The 20,817-nt window shown below is 43.7% G+C and overlaps 1 protein-coding gene and 1 long non-coding RNA gene across 11 annotated transcripts in view; one reads left to right on the top strand and one right to left on the bottom strand.

Annotated features, from left to right (window-relative positions):
* Positions 1-20,817, top strand: part of HIPK2 (homeodomain interacting protein kinase 2) — a 177,627-nt gene that overhangs the window by 42,537 nt on the left and 114,273 nt on the right. For 5 of the 10 annotated variants that reach the window (XM_023639815.2, XM_023639814.2, XM_070265097.1 and 2 more), the window contains exon 2: positions 13,770-14,853. The exons of 2 other annotated variants lie outside the window; for them this stretch is intronic. In XM_023639815.2, coding sequence (XP_023495583.1) covers positions 13,770-14,853 — 1,084 coding nt within the window. Of the gene's footprint in view, positions 1-5,778; positions 5,905-13,769; positions 14,854-20,817 lie in introns of all 10 variants that reach the window. 3 more of the 10 variants (XM_070265101.1, XM_070265100.1, XM_070265098.1) reach the window with 1 other exon arrangement.
* LOC138923833 (uncharacterized) lies at positions 770-6,868 on the bottom strand. The gene is made up of 2 exons (XR_011438006.1): positions 6,730-6,868; positions 770-6,144 (listed from the first exon to the last, which is right to left on the bottom strand). It is a non-coding gene; the product is annotated as an uncharacterized lncRNA (long non-coding RNA).

Below are 20,817 nucleotides of genomic sequence, written 5' to 3'. Positions count from 1 at the left end.
CCAGGACCCTGTGAGAGACTGCTACTGTCTCCATCTTATAGGTGAGGAAATTGAGGCACAAAGAGGCTGCATAACTTGCTGAGACCATGCAGCCAAAAAGGGGCAAAGTCCGCATCTAACGTAATTGCCGGGAACTCAGAAACAATCTGAAATGAGCTCTTGGAACACAGACCACTGTTAAGTTGGAGACTGCCTATGTCACCAAATGCCATCCTGTGTGTTATAAAGCAGGACACATGAGAGCTATCTGAAATCTTAGCTGTGCTCCAGGAGGAAGGTGCCCCACTGCAAGATCCAGTGTGATCAGAGAGGGCACCTCCCCTCAGCTGAGTGCTGGTGGCCCAGCACTGTGGAGTTGGCGGGTCATAGCAACACCAGGACTAATTTGATGACAGTGACTCACAGCATTAAAATGTCCTTGCAACAGACCAAAGAACCCACTTTAATTTGCACGGCTTAGAACGGGCTGCTGGTTGCACTGCCAAGGGATCCCTCTACCAAGTGACTGTCACATCCACAACATTGACACACAAATACCTACTAAATATTGTAAATAATACCTCATTGCATTTTTATTGTACTTTATAGCTTACAAAGCACATTACGATGTTACTTTATTATTCTGAGTCTGTTCCCAATACCATTTCACTTGCCATCTATTTTCTCTTTTCTCCCACCTTCTATTTCTTTTTCCTTTTCCTCCTTCCCTACCTTCCTCCCTCCCAGCATCCCTGCCTGCTCCTCCACTTCCTTCCTTGGCTTTTCTTCCTTTGTGTCCTCCCGCCCTTCTACCCTTCATGCTGTGGGCGTGGCACTTCTCTCCCTTCGCAAAGTGATCTCTAATAGAGTTCCGTCAGATGTCAGTTAAAGGTAACTGAGAGTAATGGAAAAGTTCTCCCAGGGACAGAGGAGCTGTGATGTAGAGTTACTGTTGTAAACAGCAGTTGCCATTTAAATCAAGTGAGAAGGATGTGTTTCTGTGCTTGAAGAGGAGGGTGGAATGAATCCTGTCTTGGAAGAGAACCCAGGGGAAAGGTTTGTATGCATTTGGCATCCTAGGCATCGCTGGTCTGTGTGACATCTTGCAAAGAGTTTTCTTTGCAGGTAGATAACAGCCTACGAGAGAGATGTTCACATAAATACATAAACATGAGTACAAGCGGCAGCGAACAGGTGTTGCACTGTGGGCAGAAGGCAGGTGATGGTCCTTTGTCCTGGTTTCTTTGTATAACAGCAAAAACTTGAGGTTTAGAAAGGGCAGGTCTGAGGAAATGCCTTCCCGGGGCTCCTTAACTGTTGATATGGCTAGTGACAACAGACTAAACTTTCATATGCCTCCCTAAGAAATTGTGTTGTTTTGAAGTCACACGTTGATCACGATGAACAAATTATTTGCATAAAGAGAGGAGGTGTTTAGCCCCTGACAAGAATTGAAACTAAGACGTGGGAGTAAGGCTGAGGATCCTTCTATTGCTTTTCACCCAAGAGGCAGCAAAGACAGGCGGTAAAGGCAGTCTGCCATTTGGCCAGCGTGACTCTGCGATTGTTATAAATACTTTATCATAGCGTGAGTACAAACAAGTTTTTTCAATGAAATACATCCTGAATTATATTACAGAATGTATTAGTTTCCCAGGGCTCCTGTAACAAAGTACCACCAACTGCGTCGCTTAAAACAACAGGAATGTATTCTCCCACAGTTCTGGATGCTAGAAGTCTGAAATCAAGGTGTCACAGGGCCATGCTTCCGCTGAGACTGGGGCGAATCCGTCCTTGCCTCTTCCTGGCTTCTGGTGGCTGCCAGCATCCTCGGCATTCCTTGGCTTGCAGCTGCATCACTCCAGTCTCTGCCTCTGTCATTATGAGTCCTTTCTGTGTACCTGTGTCTCTTTTCCTCTTATAAGGACGTCAGTCATATTGGGTTAGGACTCATCTTAAGGGCCTCAACTTAATTCCATCTGCAAAGACCCTGTTTCCAAATAAGGTCACATTCATAGATACTCGGGATGAGGACTCCAACATGTCCTGTGAGGGGACACACAATAATAGAATTTCCATAGGGTAATAGAATTTCCATAATTTGGGGGTATAAAAGAGTTGGCAGTGGCATAGTAATAAGAAGACCAAAATGGGAAAGAGTAAAAGTAAGTTTCCAGTTCTGATTCTGAGTGTCCTAACATTTCTGAAGGAGATCCTGCGTAAGCTCAAAAGACAGATCAGTTGTGAGCTGGGCCTGGGATGGGTAGGGGTTAAGTAAAACACAATTTTACTTCACCCAGATGGTACCAGGCATTTAAGAATAATGAATGGTTTTGTTTGTTTTTTTTCCATAAAAGAGGAAAAAACTTACCAGACTTTATCTGGATTTGGACTTTCTAAACCATTTCTAAAGGATAGAAAAGTTCAATCTGAGGTATCTTAGCATTGCTGGATCCACCCCTAGCCTCCTCAGCGCCTGCTCCGCTCCAGCTCACTGCTTTCTTGAGGGGGTCAGTAATAATTTTGAAACAGTAGCGACTGGAGGGGGATTGGTATGCCAATGATTGGGAGTGGCTGAAAGATTCAGGGACAATGCTTCTGTAAAGATTTGTGACTCAAACAGCTGAAAATTAATACTGTTGAAACTTTAACCGCCTTATTTAGAACATTTCAGGGACAAAGTGAGCAGTCTTCTAGATCTTTGAAAAAATATGTATTTACATGGAAGTCTTCTGGGTTGAAACCAGAAGTATAGCTGGTTTTGCTTTTATAGTTTGTGGATGTCTGCCTTTTTCATCCCACCGAGTTTGTGTCAAAGGTTATCTTCTTGAGATCCTCAGTGGGAAGGAAGAGGCAAATGTGAAAAACGACACAGCCTCTCCAGGCTTTGGCCTGAAAGGACAATCAGGTGGCAGAGGAGAACTTGAGTGCACGTGAAAACTGATCTGAGGCTCCTCGTTACCCCCTAGCGTGGACCCGAAGAAGGAAACATCCTAACCCTCACCCGGCCTGTGCCCAGCCCACAACTGGTCTGTCTTTGAGCTTACTTAGGTTCTCCTTCAGAAATGTCTGACACACTAAGAATCAGAACTAGAAACTTAGTTTGCCCTTTCTCTTTCTGGTGTTATTAGTATGTCACTGCCAATTCTCTTCTACACCAAAGTGACTACAACTATTCCTTGATAAACATTACAGATGCATTCCTGCATGGCCTTTCCAGAAGCACTGTAACGTAAACTTATGCAGAATTTCATTTAAAATGATCATTTTGCTTTTGCTTGTTTCCACAGATCATATTTGGCTAATTGAAATGCCCTCATAGGTCCTTTGAGGCAAGATATAAGGAAATCACAAAATGAAATGTCTTATCTCCAAGGAGGGAAAAACAAAGAGAGTTCTTTTAGAATATCATGACTATATAGCCTAAGAAAATTATACTTTAGTAAAATGCTTTGGTTTCTTTAAACCTGTTGAATTGTGTCTCCCCCAAAACTCATAAGTTGAGTTCCTAACCCCTGGTACCTCAGAGTGTGACCTTATTTGGAGATAGGTCTTTACAGAGGTCATCAAGTCCGTAGGGTGGGCCCTAATCCAGTATAATTGGTGTCCCTATAAAAATGGGAAATTTGCACACAGAGACGTACATAGAGGGAAGACGATGTGAGGAGACACAGGGAGAAGACAGCCACCTACAAACCACAGAGAGGCCTGGAACAGATCCTTTCTTCATAGTCCTCAGAAGGAACCAACCCTGCCTACACCTTATTTTGGGCTTCCAGCCTCCAGAACTGTGTAAGACAACAGATTTCTATTGTTTACGTTCCCCAGTCTGTGGTACTGTGTTACGACCACCCTAGCAAACTAATACACCTATGTTTACAAGGTTTTTTTTAAATAATTAAGATTCTTAAAATTCATGTAACTATTTTGTGTGTGTGTGTGAGGAAGATTGGCCCTGAGCTAACATCTGTGCCAATCTTCCTCTAGTTTATGTGGGATGCTGCCACAGCATGGCTTGACAAGTGGTGCCAGGTCCGCACCCAGGATCCAAACCTGCGAACCCTGGGCCGCTGAGGTGGAGCATGTGAACCCAACCACTATGCCACCCGGCCGGCCCCACAACTATTGTTCTAAACTATTGCTTTGAGTTGTTTTGTTCTCCTTTCATTGATTCCACCAATTTCCTGGAAAAAGAAACTGAAAAGCATGCGTCTTACCGCTATCATTCTTTTCTTCACCAGAATTATATTGGATTGTTAATTTTCAGATGGATTATGAATACTTGGTAACACGGCCTCTAGATAATCACTTTATGGGCTGCATGTACTTACCCACTGCAGTGAAAGCCTGGTTCATCCCTAGTGATTTATGACTTAGTTTAAGGCAACATGGCAGAGTCACAGAAAGGTGAATTTGAGAAAGGCTTAAAGCTGCTGTAGGTGAGGATACCCACTTTCAGAAAGAGAAGTAAGTCTGAACGTGGAGAGTGGCTGATTTTGACAAATAATGAGCCGGTAGGTAGATAGATATGTGGGGAATTTGCACATGGTGGGAAAAGGATGTTTTCTCAATTGAAGAAATCCAGCTTACGGTAGAATTTGCAGATTCAAGGAAGATGATGTAAAAGATTTTGAAAGCCCTTCAGAGAATTGCATTTCTTGGGAAAGCAAGGGGCATACCATGGTGCATTTGGCTGTATTCCCAGGAGGGCAGCCCTTTTTTTCTCTCCTGCAGACGCTGTGGGAAAGAGGGCTGTCGCCTTACTCCCAGCCAGGCCCAGTAGCTCTTTCTTTTCATTCTCCTGGATCAATCGCTTAATTGTGTTATCATCATTTTATTCTTGACTTTTTCCTGAGAATCATATTGTCCTCCTCATACTATTTGACAACATCTGTGCCCCCAAGGATTACTTTATTTGCCATCTGCTCTACTTTCAACACCATTTCTCCTGGGAAACAGCTTTACCCACATGGATTCCATTTTCATCTAGGTGTTGACGACAGCCCTCAGGTCAATATCTCCAGCCATGACCTCTCACCCATTCTTCTATCCTGGTTTTTTTCTTGGTACACATAGAACATTTCTTCTATGTTGTTACTAATGCCTGAAATGAAATCTATCCAAAATAGAGCTCTTGTAGCTGGACTCTGCTCTCACAATCGGCAACACCATTCCTTTCTTGGTCTCTTTGGGACGCGAACCCTTGATTTCAGTCTTTTTTCCTTTCGGTATATTTGTCACTCTGTCCTGCTGATCTTTGTTTAGCAATATTTTTGGCTACATCCTTGTCTTTGGCCTTATGCATGACCTGGTTCAGGGTCACCTTGACCTCTTTCCCATCTGATTAATCCTGTGTAAGCTTAGCCCATCCTATTGATTTCCACTCTCTTTTCAAAATGGTTTATCTTCCTTCAAGATTCAGCTCAGCAAATGGGAAGTAGATGCTGATTGTCAATGACCAGCAGCTCCTGACACTTTAACTTTGGTAAATTAAGCAATTCCTTGCCTCAGTTTCAGTATGATTAGTTGAACACTGAATTTTTCAACTTGGATATCCTGTTGGTGCTTGTGATTCAACTTGTTGAAAACCTACTCCATTATCCCGTCCCGTAGAGATAAATAACTTTAATACCTCTCCCCATCTTTCCCATCACCATCCATGGAACCTACTCCTTATTGTCCCCCAGATATATTTGATTCCTCTCTCTCCTTTGCCCTTATATCCCATCTGTCAGTATGTCTTGCCTTTTCTTCTCTGCAAAGTCTTATGTTTCTGCTACTTCCTTTCTATTTTCTCAGGCAGTTCCTTAGTCCAGATCCTCATTACCTCACCCCTGGACTGCTGTGACAGCCCAGATCATCTTACTCAAGACCAGTGCTCTGTCCACTATGCATCAGATAAGTGAAGTTTACCTCTTTAAGGAGGTAAATTTATTTTATTTGAACAATTTTGAATGGTTATATTTCTCAAATGTCATCATAACCAGAGGGTACAGAATTGTTAGATGACTTGGGATCATTGTTGTGGGTGTCCATTATTTTATAGGTGGTGTAAAGTTGGGTGTGCCCCATACTTTACATCTGTCTCTTCTCACGTATCAGCTTTCATTTTTCCTTGGCTGTTATTGTGCCTTTCTCCTTATTTGGTGCTTTTAGTCTAAAAACCTAAAGAGTGACAAAGAACAGTGTTTAACAGTACAGATTTGGGATCAGGCAGACCTCAGTTCAAATCCCCACCCTGCTAGTAGTAGCACAGTGGTGTCATCTCCCACAGTTTGGACAAACTGTGTCATCTCCCTACATTCCATTTACTCGTCTCTAAACAGGGAAAATGCTCCTTACCTTACAGTGGTGAGAGCAAACTCAGTGACGACAATCCCTCCGCAACTTGTTAATTGGGTATTAGGTGACAATCCCTCCGCAACTTGTTAATTGGGTATTAGGTGTCAATCGGGAAGATGAGTGAAGGCTGGAGGAGTAAAGTGAGTGGCTTTAGTGCTAGGGCTTCACACCAGCTTTTTTCAGGATTTAAAAATTACTTCTAGACGATCGAAGTCATCAGAAGATGACGATTCTGGATAAGTAGGCTGTTAGTGCACACAGTGGCTATTTATTGGCTTAGCGTTTGTTAATATATTACTACTATGTAAATGCTCCCGAATTGTTGTCTCCAAGCAAAGCCTAATCTTCCTGAGGGCATAGGCCATAGTGCTGGCTCTATACCCCCCCACGGCCCCCACATGTACTTACATGCAGTTAGCAGGATCTGCAATACTGTCCTTCTGCCTTTCAAAAGATACCCCATCTTTCTAATGGCAGCTCAGATCTTAGCTCCTCTGTAAACCCTTGCCTAACCACAACCCATCGTGATTCCTGCCTCTGAACTCCTATTGTGTTTACTTTGGCGAGTTGCTTATATTGCCTAGAATTGTGTATTGTCCTTTGTAATTTGCATTGAACTTGGCAAACACATGAGATTTTAACTCCTTTAGGGCAGTGCTGATGTCCTTGTGCTTCCTTTTGTGCCCAACCCCAGTCTTTTTTATACAGAAGACCCTTAATGCAATCAGTAGTATTATCATTGTCATTATTGACAAAAGAATTCTGTTGAGCTTGTAGTTGATCCTAAACTGTGCACTGGTGGAATATACCATATGTTTAACATTATACAGCTAGTGGATAAACAGACTTTGATTGAAAATGCTATAAAAGCCCCATAGACATTTAGTATACACTATTTTAGAAATGTATCATTTAGAAATGGGCTACCCTGAAATTATCTTTGCATTACTTGTGAAATATAAACTTGATAAGCAGGATGACTGTCATTAAAATTTTATGAATATTGTTTTGTATGTCAATGAAGAAATTTTTTCTAGTACTTTTCAACCCCCTGAGGCATCAAATTATGATGTTATACAGGGTAATCAAGGGTTATACAGATTAACCCTTTTCTAGATGTTTAAAAATGTCCATTCAGATGCATATTATACCATTCATATATTTCGACATATATCCTATAATTTTATTATATCTTATGTGCATGATATGACCTATAAGATAGATGTAGCATTCTGCCAGGTATGGGAATTAATCCTTCCTTTGAGTTCTTGATTACAAAACCCAAAATCTCTATTTTCTATCAAATAGTCATTATTCAGTAGAAATGTGTGTCCAAAGGACTTTAGGAAGTGGGGAAGTTGGTTCCTCTTAAAGTGTTCATGATTCCATTTTCTTTAATAATGTAACTGGATTCTGAGTGGTAATCTATTTCATGTCTGCCAAACCAGAATTAAACTTTATATACTGATAAAAATGGTGCTGCTATTTTACTTATAATTTCTTCTCTCAAGCTTTGATAGAATTCAGTGAAATTAAATTCAGTTTAATTTTTTTTTTTTTAATCATAGTTGAACCCTCACTCATCCTTGTAGTTTCACCAGAGTCTGATCTTCCAGTAGATAATCTTGGGGTGGCGAAATGGAAAGGAAATGTACTCAGATGTGAAGCAACTTTTCAGTTCATCTAATTGTGAAATATAAAATTATGAAAAAACTAAGCAAATAAGCGGGGAAAAAATGAACTAAATGAGCCAATCCTTTAACAAATGACCTTTTAAAAAATCTTGTGAGTTAAGAACTCAGAAAGATCATGAAGATTTTTAGCTTTTCTTTTTTTTAGGTGGAAAAAATTATTCTTAACTATAGAAAAACGAATTTCTCGTTAAACCATTAAGACAAAGAGGCATGTGGAATGACCCAGCTTTGAACTTGTGGGGTCAGGGACTGGTTTTTCCTCTTATCATAGGAGTCTTTGCCCATCGCTTGACTTCCTAGTTTTCAAACTAGGACCCTTGTGAGAATGAAAGTGGGGAGATTGCTCTTATTAATTGAATTGACATAACAAGGGTAATTCCGGATTGTCCCAGACAGAGTCAGACGTCTGCTTACCCTGTCCATAAAAGAGATCTGGCCCAGAGCCTGGGACGTACTAGGTGCTGAAGATTTTAAAATCTGGAGAATCATAAGAATCCTAAGGAATAGAGTTTGAAGTCAAGTGTGATAGCATTTTATGGACATAAATAGCATCTATAATAAAAAGTAGAAGGCAAATGTTTTAAAAATAGCGTTGTGAATGTGGACTTACATGCGTGTTTTTTAAAAATGCAAAATGAGCATTTGAATAAAGCATCCGAAAGAGGGCCCACTGCCAGCATTGCCTTTAGCATACATGCCATCCAAATGCACCCTACATAGCAGGGAACCTAGATTTGTTTGAGACATGAAAGAGGCAGTCTTCTTTTGTCTTTGTGGTGATAAGAAACGACTTCTCACAAATAATGGACTTTAATTCTGCTGACTATAGGATATATTTTAATGTCCATTTTATAGGCTCTGTTTTTCACTTGCCATGTGCAAGGAAGAATATATTACAGTTCTGTGACATAAGTTGTCTTAAGTTTTAATAAATGTGTTTTTAAGTGCTTTTTACTGATTACTTTTATAACATCCACATAAACTTGTATCAGTAACATTGCAAAGCGTGTATGGCCTGATGTATAGCTGATATTCAGTGTTTATGATTTTGACCTGCTTATGGGACAGGTGGCATGGTAACCAGGATGCTGCCCTTTTAGAAGCTTTGGTTCTAGATTATGTGACCTGTTGTGCTTTCACAGGGCTGAAAACGTAGCCACCTTGTCAGGTGTTATCTTGGGAGCTACTTAGGCTTTTGTGGCCCCCTGGACCCTCTACAGGCATCATGCCTGATATTTTTAGAGATTTTAGAGATTTTACAAAGATATTTTAGAGATTTACAAATAATAGTAATCATTATGATTACATAAATAATTACTATTGAAGACTTTCCTTAGCTATATCTTTGAGATTTTGCTTCCCGCAGCAAAGTGGCCTCCGCTGCGGAATAAAGGTAATAAGGTTCTATCAGCAGACTTCCAGCTATGAGATGGATAAGTTCTGGGATCTAATATACAGCATGGTGACTGTAGTCCACAGTACTGTATTGTGTACTGGAAAGTTGCTGAGAGAGTAGATCTTAAATGTTCTCACCACCAAAAAGAAAAGGTAATTATGTGAGATGATGAATGTGTTAACTAACCTTATTATGGTAATCATTTTGCACTATAAACATGTATCAAATCATCGTGTTGTACACCTTAAACTTACACGATGTTATACGTCAATTATATCTCAATAAAGCTGGGGAAAAAAATAAGACTATATTGGGAATTGCATCTAGTTCTTGGAATAGTGGCAATTGACCTTATAAAGGAGCAGCAGTGGCCACACCAGGCGAGGCCAGAGTCTGAGGCAGGCGGCGTGGTGAAGGGCGTTTCTAGCCATGCAGGCCTCCTCTCTGATCCTGGGCATCTGTCACCAGAGGTAGCCAGTGATGATTTCCACAATTTTATGACCCTTGGCTGTCATCCCAATAACAAATAAGTCATAAGCCATCCACTTCCCCTCTGTAAAATTCCATTTCTACACCCTGGCCTTTCCACCAAGATCTTTTTGAAACACTGAAATAGAGACTAGAGCCACATCTCTTTTATGTAACATCAGCATATTTCTTCTGCTGCCACCCTTGACCCCTCACCCCACCCCCCCACCGCCCCAAGTGCTTGAGGATCGAGGAGTAAGGAGCAAGCTAGCTACTGAAGGATAAGGGAAATGCTTATTTCACCTTGCCTCTTCAGTGGATAAGTTACTAAAAGTGAAGGGATTGGTCGTTTCTATATTGTGTACAACATCTGGAACAATATGGCTACTTAATACTGATAAATACAGAAAAACCATTTTATGTGTTATAGAATTAGGGAGAGGTCAACTTGAACAAAAAAAGTAGTAGGAAAAAATAGATGAAGTGTGGATTCTGAATAAGCAAGCCAAAATCGTCTGGTCAGGCAGAAGGATGTGTACAGGAGTGTAGTCAGATTACACAGGTAGATATTGGAGTTCAGGAACCAAACAAGAAAGCAAGCCTCTGTCAGATTTGTGGAATCAGGGTCAAGGTGGGGTTCAGAACAGATGCTGAGTGTTAGACATACCAAGGCTGCCCCTGGGAAGTCAGAGAATGTCCAGGCTGAAGAACAGACAGAGCATGAGTGCTGAACCCAGGACAAGAGCTGCCTAGCCTCTGCCTTGGTTTTTTTTTTTTTTTTTTTTTTTGTTTAACTCTTGCTTTGGGTGCAAAAGTATTGGCAGGTTTTTCTTTACTGTCCAGAGTGAGGCCTGGTTCAGTAGGTGCCTGTGACTGGTAATTTGGAGAACTAAGCTCTCCTGGAGGCCTGGGCAGTTAAAGAGTGCTTTATTCTGTCAACTGAGTGCGTACCGTGTATAATAAACTCAGCTTAATACTGGGGAAAACACCAACAAGTATGGGATATAAACTGTAGCTCTTGCCCCCAGAATATTGTCTGGTTACGGAAGCATGACCTAAAGTGTAAAAAGTTAAATGGCACAAAAGATAAGTCATTCAATTCAACAAGACAAGAGATTTTGCAAGGCAAAAATACAATTTATGGCCAAATAGATGGTACCTAGGGTAAGTGCCACAGGAACGGAGAGTGGGGAATGATCACTGTAGGTTGGAGGGATCTGGGAGGAGGAGGGATCTGAATTGTCTTGTCTTTGGGTAAGTTGAGAGAAACAGTGAAGGCATGTCAGATGGGGGAATGGTGTGAGAATATGGAGATAGGAAGTATAAGAGACATTTTAGAAACAGTGAGTCGAACAGCTTAATTAGAGTTGAGGGCTGAAGAGGGTTAATAGTTGGAGATGAAGCCTACGAGGTGGTTGAAATTAAAATGTGATGGTGTAAAGTTGAAGAATCTTCAACTTTATTTTCTAGACACTAAGGAATTGTTGCAAGTTTTTGGACAGAGGAGAGACATGCTTAGAAATATTCTAGAAGGATTAATCTGGTGGCTGAATATGGGCAAATTGGAGGAAGAAAGAGTGCTCAGGTAGACCAGATGTCTTTGTTTGCTTTAGTTCTACTAGAAAGTGATAAGTGCTTTAACTATGGAAGTGGCAGCAAGAACAGAAATAAAGAGATGGATACAAGAGACATTTTGAAGGAAGGAGAAATTAATAAGACTTAGCATCTTCTTGTCCATGGAGGCAAAGAAGAATCATCAAAGGTAAATCCACAGTTTTGGGACCAAGTAACTAGAAAAATATTTTATGAACAGAAATGGGGGTGTTAGGATGGAGGGTAAGATGGCTAGATTTTTAGGAAAAGATAAAGAGTTCAGCTTTGGATGGTTGTCTTTGATGTAGCAAGAGGCAGAAATGTATTACTGGAAGGAACAAGGGAGAGCCTGGCCTATGATAAACATATGGGAGTCGCCTGCATAGAGATGACAGCTTAAACTGAATGGATGATATCTTCCAGAGAAAACAGAGTCAGAAGTGTTGGAAATGCCAACATTTTAAAGGAGAAAGAGGAAAAGGAACCACCCAAGCGTACAGTGTGCAATCAGACACTGGGGAGGAGGTTACAGATTCACTTAAGCACAGATAAGAGCATCAAGAAGGAAGTTGTGGTCAGCAGTATCAGATGTTGCAGAGGTCAAGGAGAATAGGGGCTGAAAAAAGGCCATTGGATTAGGCAATTAGGAAGTCGTTTACTTTTAAGAACCAGTCCTATAGTGTGTGTATATGTGGGAGGAAAAGGATTAAGGAGTGAATCGCGAAGAAAAGGGTACACAAACCATTGATTATAGATGAGAAGGAAAGAATTAAAAGGGAGAATATGGCTGTTATTTCTCTTCCCTTCTGAGTTGGGAGTTTGTGTGTGCACACACACACGACAGCAGAAGACAGACATTAAGTCATTGATTCGTTTGGCAAAACTTTATTAAGTACCTAACGGAGAAATTGAAAGCTGTAAGAGAAAGAGAGGACAGTGGAGGGAGCGTGAAGTTCAAGAGAAAGTGGGAGAGGATGAATCATGGGAATAGGGGGATCTTTTAGTGTTGGAAGGGAGAGACACCTCTTCCTCTGAGACCAGAGAGAAGGAAGAGAGGATGGAGAATGGATGTGGATTCAGGAATGTTTTGAAATGAAGAGAATAAAGGTGGAAAGCAAGGCTGCTGACCTCAAGCTTCTGGACAAAGTGGAAGGTGGGTTATCTGCTAAGAGAGGGTGGACTAGGGTGATGGGTGATGAGGTGAAAAGGAAAATGTTAGGTAACCACTCTAGGTAATGCCAGGGGATGAGAGAGACACAAATACTAGGATGGCTAAACACTAGCGCTGCTTGATAGAAATCCCACTTTTCTTGTGTTACGGTAAGAAATGTTTATCAGTTGCAGCTCAGAAGATGGGCAATGGTTGTTTCTACTTTCGCCTTTAAGAATGTATCTTTCCGCATCATCTTAGTATTTTTCCGTAATATATTTTCTATGAGTTTTTGTTTCTTTTCAGTATCACCAAAATTATAAATTGTACAACTATTTCAGACTTATGGTCTTATAGATTTCTGAGGATATATAAATTGTGGGTGAGATGTTGGTATGAAATAAAGGTACTCTCTCAATAAATTTATCAATATATGAATTTAGCAGAAAAGTGAGTGATTAGAGCCCGTGAATTGTGCTACCCACTCCCTCCAAAAAAGGCTATTATAATGTTAGGCTATCTAAGTGAAAACATCAGACCAACTGCTGATCTACTCAACCCTACAGAATTCATTTAAGATGACTAAGATCCCAGAGGGTAATTATGGTTCATCCAGAAGCTCGCAGATCATGAGAGACTCCACAATTGGACTTATGTGGGAAGACGTTTCCTCAAACGAGTGAACCTGACAGGGTCTGTGACAAGGAGTAGCTGCCCATGTGGGACAACTAAGAATATCAGTTAACTGGGCCGCCTCATGTTGTCTTTAGTTTTAGTAGGATTTCAACCCAGTGATAATTGAGGAAAAATCTGTTTCTATCACAAACAATATTTATTAAAAAATAAATAATATACAAAGTCCCAGCATTCTGATTCTGTATCCAGATCTTAACTGTATTCCTGGCTCTACTCTAGCAAGTTTCCCATCCTCCTAATGGTGGCAGGTGGGACACGGGAACTACTTGGCCCCGCAAACTGAGTGACCAGAATGTGTTTCTGAGTGGAATAGATCCACTTCTCCAACCTTGTTTTGAAGTGAGAGGAAAATAATCCATAGGACCCCAGAACTGGTCAGAACTGAAATGAATCTGTTACGTTTACTCATGCAGTGGTGACTGAAATATTTATTTTTCCCTTTCTCTTGTAGGTATGGCCTCACATGTGCAAGTTTTCTCCCCTCACACCCTTCAATCAAGTGCCTTCTGTAGTGTGAAGAAACTGAAAGTAGAGCCGAGTTCCAACTGGGACATGACTGGGTACGGCTCCCACAGCAAAGTGTACAGCCAGAGCAAGAACATACCACCTTCTCAGCCAGCCACCACAACCGTCAGCACCTCCTTGCCAATCCCAAACCCAAGCCTACCTTACGAGCAGACCATCATCTTCCCAGGAAGCACCGGGCACATAGTTGTAACATCAGCAAGTAGCACTTCTGTCACTGGGCAAGTCCTCGGCGGACCACATAACCTAATGCGTCGAAGCACTGTGAGCCTTCTTGATACCTACCAAAAATGTGGACTCAAGCGTAAGAGTGAGGAGATTGAGAACACAAGCAGCGTGCAGATCATTGAAGAGCATCCACCCATGATTCAGAATAATGCAAGTGGGGCCACTGTAGCCACTGCCACCACATCGACTGCCACCTCCAAAAACAGTGGCTCCAACAGTGAGGGTGATTATCAGCTAGTCCAGCATGAGGTGCTGTGCTCCATGACCAACACTTATGAAGTTTTAGAGTTCTTGGGCAGAGGGACGTTTGGGCAAGTGGTCAAGTGCTGGAAACGGGGCACCAATGAAATTGTGGCCATCAAGATCCTGAAGAACCACCCGTCGTATGCCCGACAAGGTCAGATTGAGGTGAGCATCCTGGCCCGCTTGAGCACAGAGAGTGCTGATGACTACAACTTTGTCCGGGCCTATGAGTGCTTCCAGCACAAGAATCACACGTGCTTGGTCTTTGAGATGTTGGAGCAGAACCTCTATGACTTTCTGAAGCAGAACAAGTTTAGCCCCTTACCCCTCAAATACATTCGCCCGGTCCTCCAGCAGGTAGCCACAGCCCTGATGAAACTAAAAAGCCTAGGTCTTATCCATGCTGACCTCAAACCAGAAAACATCATGCTGGTCGATCCATCTAGACAACCATACAGAGTAAAAGTCATCGACTTTGGTTCAGCCAGTCACGTGTCCAAGGCTGTGTGTTCCACCTACTTGCAGTCCAGATATTACAGGTAAGACCATCTGCACCGAGACAGGAGTTACTCAGTGCCCAGTGGCATTCACAGAGAATGTGCAGTGTTAGTCACTGGGGGGAAATAAAATTACACACCTGCAGTTGCTGTCCTCGAGTGGTCATAATTTAGTCAGGAAATTAGAACATGTGCACATTGAAATGATGATTAGAAGCCGTGTAAGAATGATGCCAAGTAAGATTCTTGGCATAGATGTTGAGACTTGGAAGGGATTCCTGGGGGCTGGGGTGAAGAGCAAAGCCTTAGCACAGGAGTTAGTTCCTCAGGGATGGGCAAGATCCAGACGGATGGAGGAGAGAAAGGGATGTGCATTACTGAAGTCACTCCAGCAGGAATGCACAAGACTCGCATAGGAGACCAGGAGAACACCTACCTGGCCAGCACAGAGGATCTGTGGGTGGTGGGATTGAAAGGTTAGGTGGGACCAGTTTGTTGAGGTCTTAAATACCAGGCTAAGGGACTGCAATTGTCTCCTTAAACATGGAGCAAGCACTGAGGTGTTCAAACAACAGGGGGTAACGGGAAGAAAGTGATGCTCTCAGAAGATGGCTTGTGCATCCCTGTGGACGAGGGATGGAAGAAGGGAGAGACTGCATCCCAGGGGCCGATCAGCTTGCTCCTGTGGTGAGAGAATTTCCGGTTTGGGGTCAGGATGATGGAAGGATTGTAGTACCCTTGGTAGGGAAGTGCAAAGCTTTCATCCTTCACTCATTCACCAGGGATTTATTTCACTTCTAACATGTGCGAGGCATGGTTCTGGGTACCAGGACCAGCCACAACAGCAGAGGCCAGGCCCTCACCATCCTGGGTCGTCTAGCATGCTGGTTCCCAATGCTGGCTACAAGATTAAAATCACCCGAAGGGGCTTTAAAACATAACCTGGCTTGGATCTCAGACCCCACAAACTGCATCCACATCTCTAGGGGTGGGGTCCTGAATGGGTGTTTTTTACAGCTTTTCTGGGAGTCCCAGTGTGCAGCCAGGGTTGGGAACCGACTCTCTGGTGGGACCCAGTGAGAGCACTGGCTTTGAAGTGAGGAGAAGCTGGGGTTGAACCTGATCCCTCCACTCCCCAAGCTGTGCAACTTGGGCATGTTGCCTCATTTCTCTACACCTTCTTGTCCTCACCCGTAACCTGGGAACATCCGGTCACCAGCCTGTGGGGCTGTCGGGATGATGGAATGCTGTGATGTAGCCTAAGTGCTTCCCTCAGTGTCCAGCATATGATCAGCGCACAGAAGGAGTGGATAGAAATAGGAAGCAAGAGAGTCTCTTCTGTGGAGATTATGATGGGTTGTTTGAGCTCACGTTGAACATTCCAGTGAAAACAGAAGCTGGCAAGAAACAAAACTAAAACTCCCCCGAGAAGATAGGACTGATAGATATTTAAGAGATTGACATGAGAGCAGTAAAAGCAGAATCCCAAGACTCATCTCTGAGCACTTCCTCCCTGATGCTCGATGGTTAATGTGTTTTCTCCACACTTCCTTCCAGGCCATGGAGAAAGGGCTGGAAAATGTGCTAGAGCCATGTCAGCATGGCTGGCTCGTCCCCCGTTCCTGAGGCTGACCTCGTATTCCAAAGTGCCCACCCATCGGGCCTGGCCGGCTCTGTACAGACTGCTGCAGACCCCTCCCTCCTGTTGCGTGCCCATGACACCCCCCCGCCCCGGTCCCTCAGGTGTGGGTCTTGGTAGCTAACCCCGCACCCTCCTGCACAGACCTCCTCCTACAGACCTGGGAGGTCTGTAGCCACAAGACACAGGTCTCTGCCTGCCCCTCTCCCCTTCCTCAGCTTAATCCTAACTCAGACAGGTTTCCAGGCCCCTCCACTTCTGCTCTCTCTCCCCTCCTTGGCCCACCCTGCCTTGAGGAGGCATTTCCTGAGCGACTGCAGCTCTCTTCTAGGCTCCTACATCCGTCCTTCACCAGCCGTTCCCTTCACACTAAGTCCAGGTGTGCAGCATCTCCCCCATCTGGGGAGGAGCCTGCTTCCCTGCCAGGCTCCGGAAGGATGGATCCACTCCTGTTCACCTGTGTCCTCTCCACTCACTTGCTTCGTAAACTTTTGCAGTCTGCTGTCTGTCCCTCTGCTCCAGAGCCAGGCGTTTCTCATCAGAACTGAGTGGTGAGGGAGGCCACGAGCCCAGCGCTCTGGCCACGGAGGAAGGGGGAGCCTGGACTTGAAGGCAGAGGGAGGGGTTGGGGCAGCCCGGGTCCTCTTTAGAAAGTGCCCTTCTTGGAAAATGAGCTAAGGGTGGCATCCTCACGGGTCACCAGCCCGTCTGAGGGATGGCCGTGCCATGGCCAGCTCTCTACTGCTCCTGTCAGTTTATGTTTGGGTGTGCCAGTTCAGCGTGCCAAAGGCCACTTCTTCCTCGGTCTCGGCCTGAATGTAGGGTGAACGGCAGCAAAGTTGGGCTGCTCACACTTTTATAATTTAGTAATCTTACCCCAAATTGCTGTTTAGTGAACAGATACCAGCTTTATTCATGTTTACCAAAAATTGAGCATGGTAACTCGTAAAAAGACTTGAAAAGACAATGTGTACTTAGAGCAAACTTAATGAACTAAGTAGGTTGATGTTGCGATTCTTAGGCACTCTGGTCTTCTCACCTTCTTGTGCTCGTGCGACACTTCCCACCCGTCTGCCCCCAGAGGGACTCTCCAGTTTTACTTTGCTTTCCCGTCGGCCCTGGTGCGGGGACCCAGGCTCAGGAAGCCAGGGTCGCAGGAGAAACACCTCCGGGGGGTGTTGAAGGCTCATCTGCCGACAGTCCCAGGGCTCTCATTAGCTCTCCTCTCCCCGTCCTCCACTTTGGGCCTCTACACCCCATTTCCCTCCCTCTGGGGGTGATAGTACCCCCTTTCTTTAGCGCTTAAGCGATGGGCTGCCTAACATTCTGAGCGGGATAACCTCTTCCTCCTCGTGGTCACTTTGGTCAAAAAGGTGAGTGTCCTTTGGGTCCTGCTGGTGGGTCCGCCTGTGACCAGCTCTGAGTTCATGGGCACAGTTAACATTGAAAGCCAGCCCAGCTTTCCTGCATGAAATGATGCTTCATCTCTAAATTGGTCACAACGTTCTGATGTCCCCCAGCCTCTTCTGAACCCCAGAGTTGTTTGCTACCACACAACAATACAACTGTCTGAGGACAGTCTCCAGCTCCATCTGCCTTAGTCCTCGCTGTGTGGGACAGCCAACTCCAGGCCACATTTATCAAGTTGATTTTCCCAATTGCTTTGCCCTCTTATGGGAGAGAGGGAGCGGAAAAAAGCTCTTCAGTTGTCCATTGTTAATCTGAGAAGGAAGACGTCTTCAGCTACATCTTGAAAGAATGTCTCTGCATTGGAGCTGCCTGGGGCAGACAAGCCGTCCCACTGTGTATCCAGCTGTCAGCAGGGCTTGGTTCCCCTAGGGTCCCCCTGTGTCACCTGGGCAAATGATTCCCAGGGGACCTCTCGCTTTCAAAGGGGAGAACACTTACATGTCCTTCTCTGTTCTGAATGGGACAGTAATACGTGTCTCATCCCACTCTCGTCCCCACCTAGTGACATGGGAACAGTATGACATAAAGGGATGTTCATATCCTCAGCCTGGGGTACCTGGAAAAGTAGGCTGTGTGGCGGGTGGTGAACTGTTTCCCTAGCCATTATTAGGCATTTTCTTGGCCAAGGTTGCGGGTATATTGCTGTAGCTATTCTGTGAGGCAAGCCTGATTGTGTGTTTTTCAGGAAATGGTCTTCTTTTTTAGGTTTTTAAGTCTGGTGCATGGGTATCTCCTTCCAGCTTGACCTTCCAAGTTGAAGGTCAGTTACACAGTTAATTGTCAAACCTCACTGGTTCTCAAGCTTTATTGTGCGTAAGAATCACCTGGACAGCTTGTTAAGAACACATTTTCACCAAGGTCCTGCTCCACACCCAACACACCCCCCCCCCCCCCCCCCCCCCCCATTTACCACAGGGAATTGCAGGTGAGCTTGTCCAGGGGCCCTTAGGCCCTCTCTTTGAGAGAGAAAGGGGTTTCCTTAATGGTGTCACCTCTCAGGTGTTAACCCTTAAGGAATGGCGTTGTAGGTAATCCTGCTTCCTTCTTTTACCTCACCTGGACATCGCTGCCCTTTCGCTGTCTCATTCTACATTGATGCCAGTTGTTTTTTTGGAGCAAGCAGTAAATTGATGCTGGGGTATTTCCTCTATCAGCACGACCAGCAAACTAAGAACAAGACCAAATATTAAGCTCTACTCTCAGGAGGAACAAAAAAAGACATGCCATGGAGGCGAAGGATAGTCAGCAATGAAAATGTGTAGATTTTTTGTTTCTGCTCTGGGCTATTCAAAATACTCTTGTCTAGACTTAATTTGAAACACTTAAGACCATTACTAGGACCAAAAAAATGGGCATAAAAATTTAGGACATAACAAATGGCAGTAATCTACTTTTCCAGAATAATCTAACCTTCCCTGTCTTATTCTCTTGGTTGCAGAGACCATCTTCAGGTTGATTCCATGGTTGTTTTAGGTGGGGGTAGAGATATATTTTAACTCAGCTCGGTTCATTGGGTACCTACTGTGTGTCCTGTGTTAGATCTACCGAAAGGTTCAGGGTAAGGCATGATCTCTAATCCCGAGGGGTTTACGGCCCCTTTGGGAGATTAAAAGACACACACTGCCTCAAGGGTAATGCTGATGCTTTGATGTTACCAATATTTGACCTATCAGCAGATACTCATTGAGACTTTAGGGAGCCAATGATGAGAAAAAACAGTTAAATTCAGAGTCAGTGAAAGATTTTGCAAAATGGGTTGATAGGGAGAGATTACAGAGCGAGAGCTATTGTGAAGGAATCTGGAGGTAGGTCTTAAAGGAAGTGTGAGATGGCAGGTAGGGAAGCCTGGGAGCCCAGAGATTGGAATAAATAAGGAAGGATGGGGGAAACGACAGTGACACCTGGAAGGAGTTGAAAGGAGTGACACCTGGAAGGGTTAGCAATAAAGGTTAGGTGAGCAAGGTTGATAAAGGAGAATTTAGATGTAGGCTTGATTGGCTTGGACTTAACAAAGGAGTAATTTAATGAAGTTAAGGATGTTAGTGAAGTTAATCAATGGGAATGGCAAAAAAAAAAAAAAATGTTGAGGGGACTCAGAAGCTAGGAGACAGTAGTTATTCAGGACTAAAGAGAAGAGGCCCTGGATTATGATGGGGGATTTCCACCCCCCAGTATAAATATGAACACTTTTAGTGCTTTTAACTTTTCTGGTACTTTGCAGAATTGACTTAAAGGGAACAGCTTTTGTTTGTTTGTTTTGCTCTTTTGTTTATTGACGTTGCTTTCTCTAAGGCGTAATTCTGAAGCTTTGGTCTCTTCAGACCCCGGTTTCAAATCCCACCACTGCTATGGAGTCTTAGGCTCTGGAAGGAGAGATGAGAGACTTTAGCTCCAATCCCGGCCCCGCCTGTCCCCAGCTAACTGTGCGCCATCCACACTCCTGCATCTGGATCCCATTATGACCAGGGTCTGTGTTTACAAGACGATTGGCCAGAGTTGATGGTTCAGTCGTAGCCAGGGGACAGTTTTCTGGCCTGTGGGTTGACCTTGACCTCATTAACCCAAACTGGGAACCCTCCGTGATCTTCTCCCCATCCACAGGGAACATGGCATATTCCAAAATGCCTCACTCTAAGTCACTTCAAAAAGGGACATAGCTTTATAAAGCCATAAACATATGTAGTTTCAAAAATTGCAGAGCTTGTGCAGATTATAAAGTATGAAAGGCACCTCACTTTGAAGTTAGATTTGATTGAAAAGAAGAACTCTGAAAGCACTTGCATTGCAGGCATTAGCTTCTTAAGTTAATTTGTCTTTTGTTACTAGTAGATACAACAAGAAAAGGTGTCAGTTTACACTTGAGGATATTAAGTGAAATATTCAACCCATTGACAATC

The sequence above is a fragment of the Equus caballus genome, chromosome 4, assembly GCF_041296265.1.
Source record: "Equus caballus isolate H_3958 breed thoroughbred chromosome 4, TB-T2T, whole genome shotgun sequence".
In the NCBI taxonomy this organism is placed as follows: domain Eukaryota; kingdom Metazoa; phylum Chordata; class Mammalia; order Perissodactyla; family Equidae; genus Equus; species Equus caballus.
The sequence above is the reverse complement of the archived record's forward strand: the minus strand, read 5'-3'. Positions and strand labels throughout refer to the sequence as shown.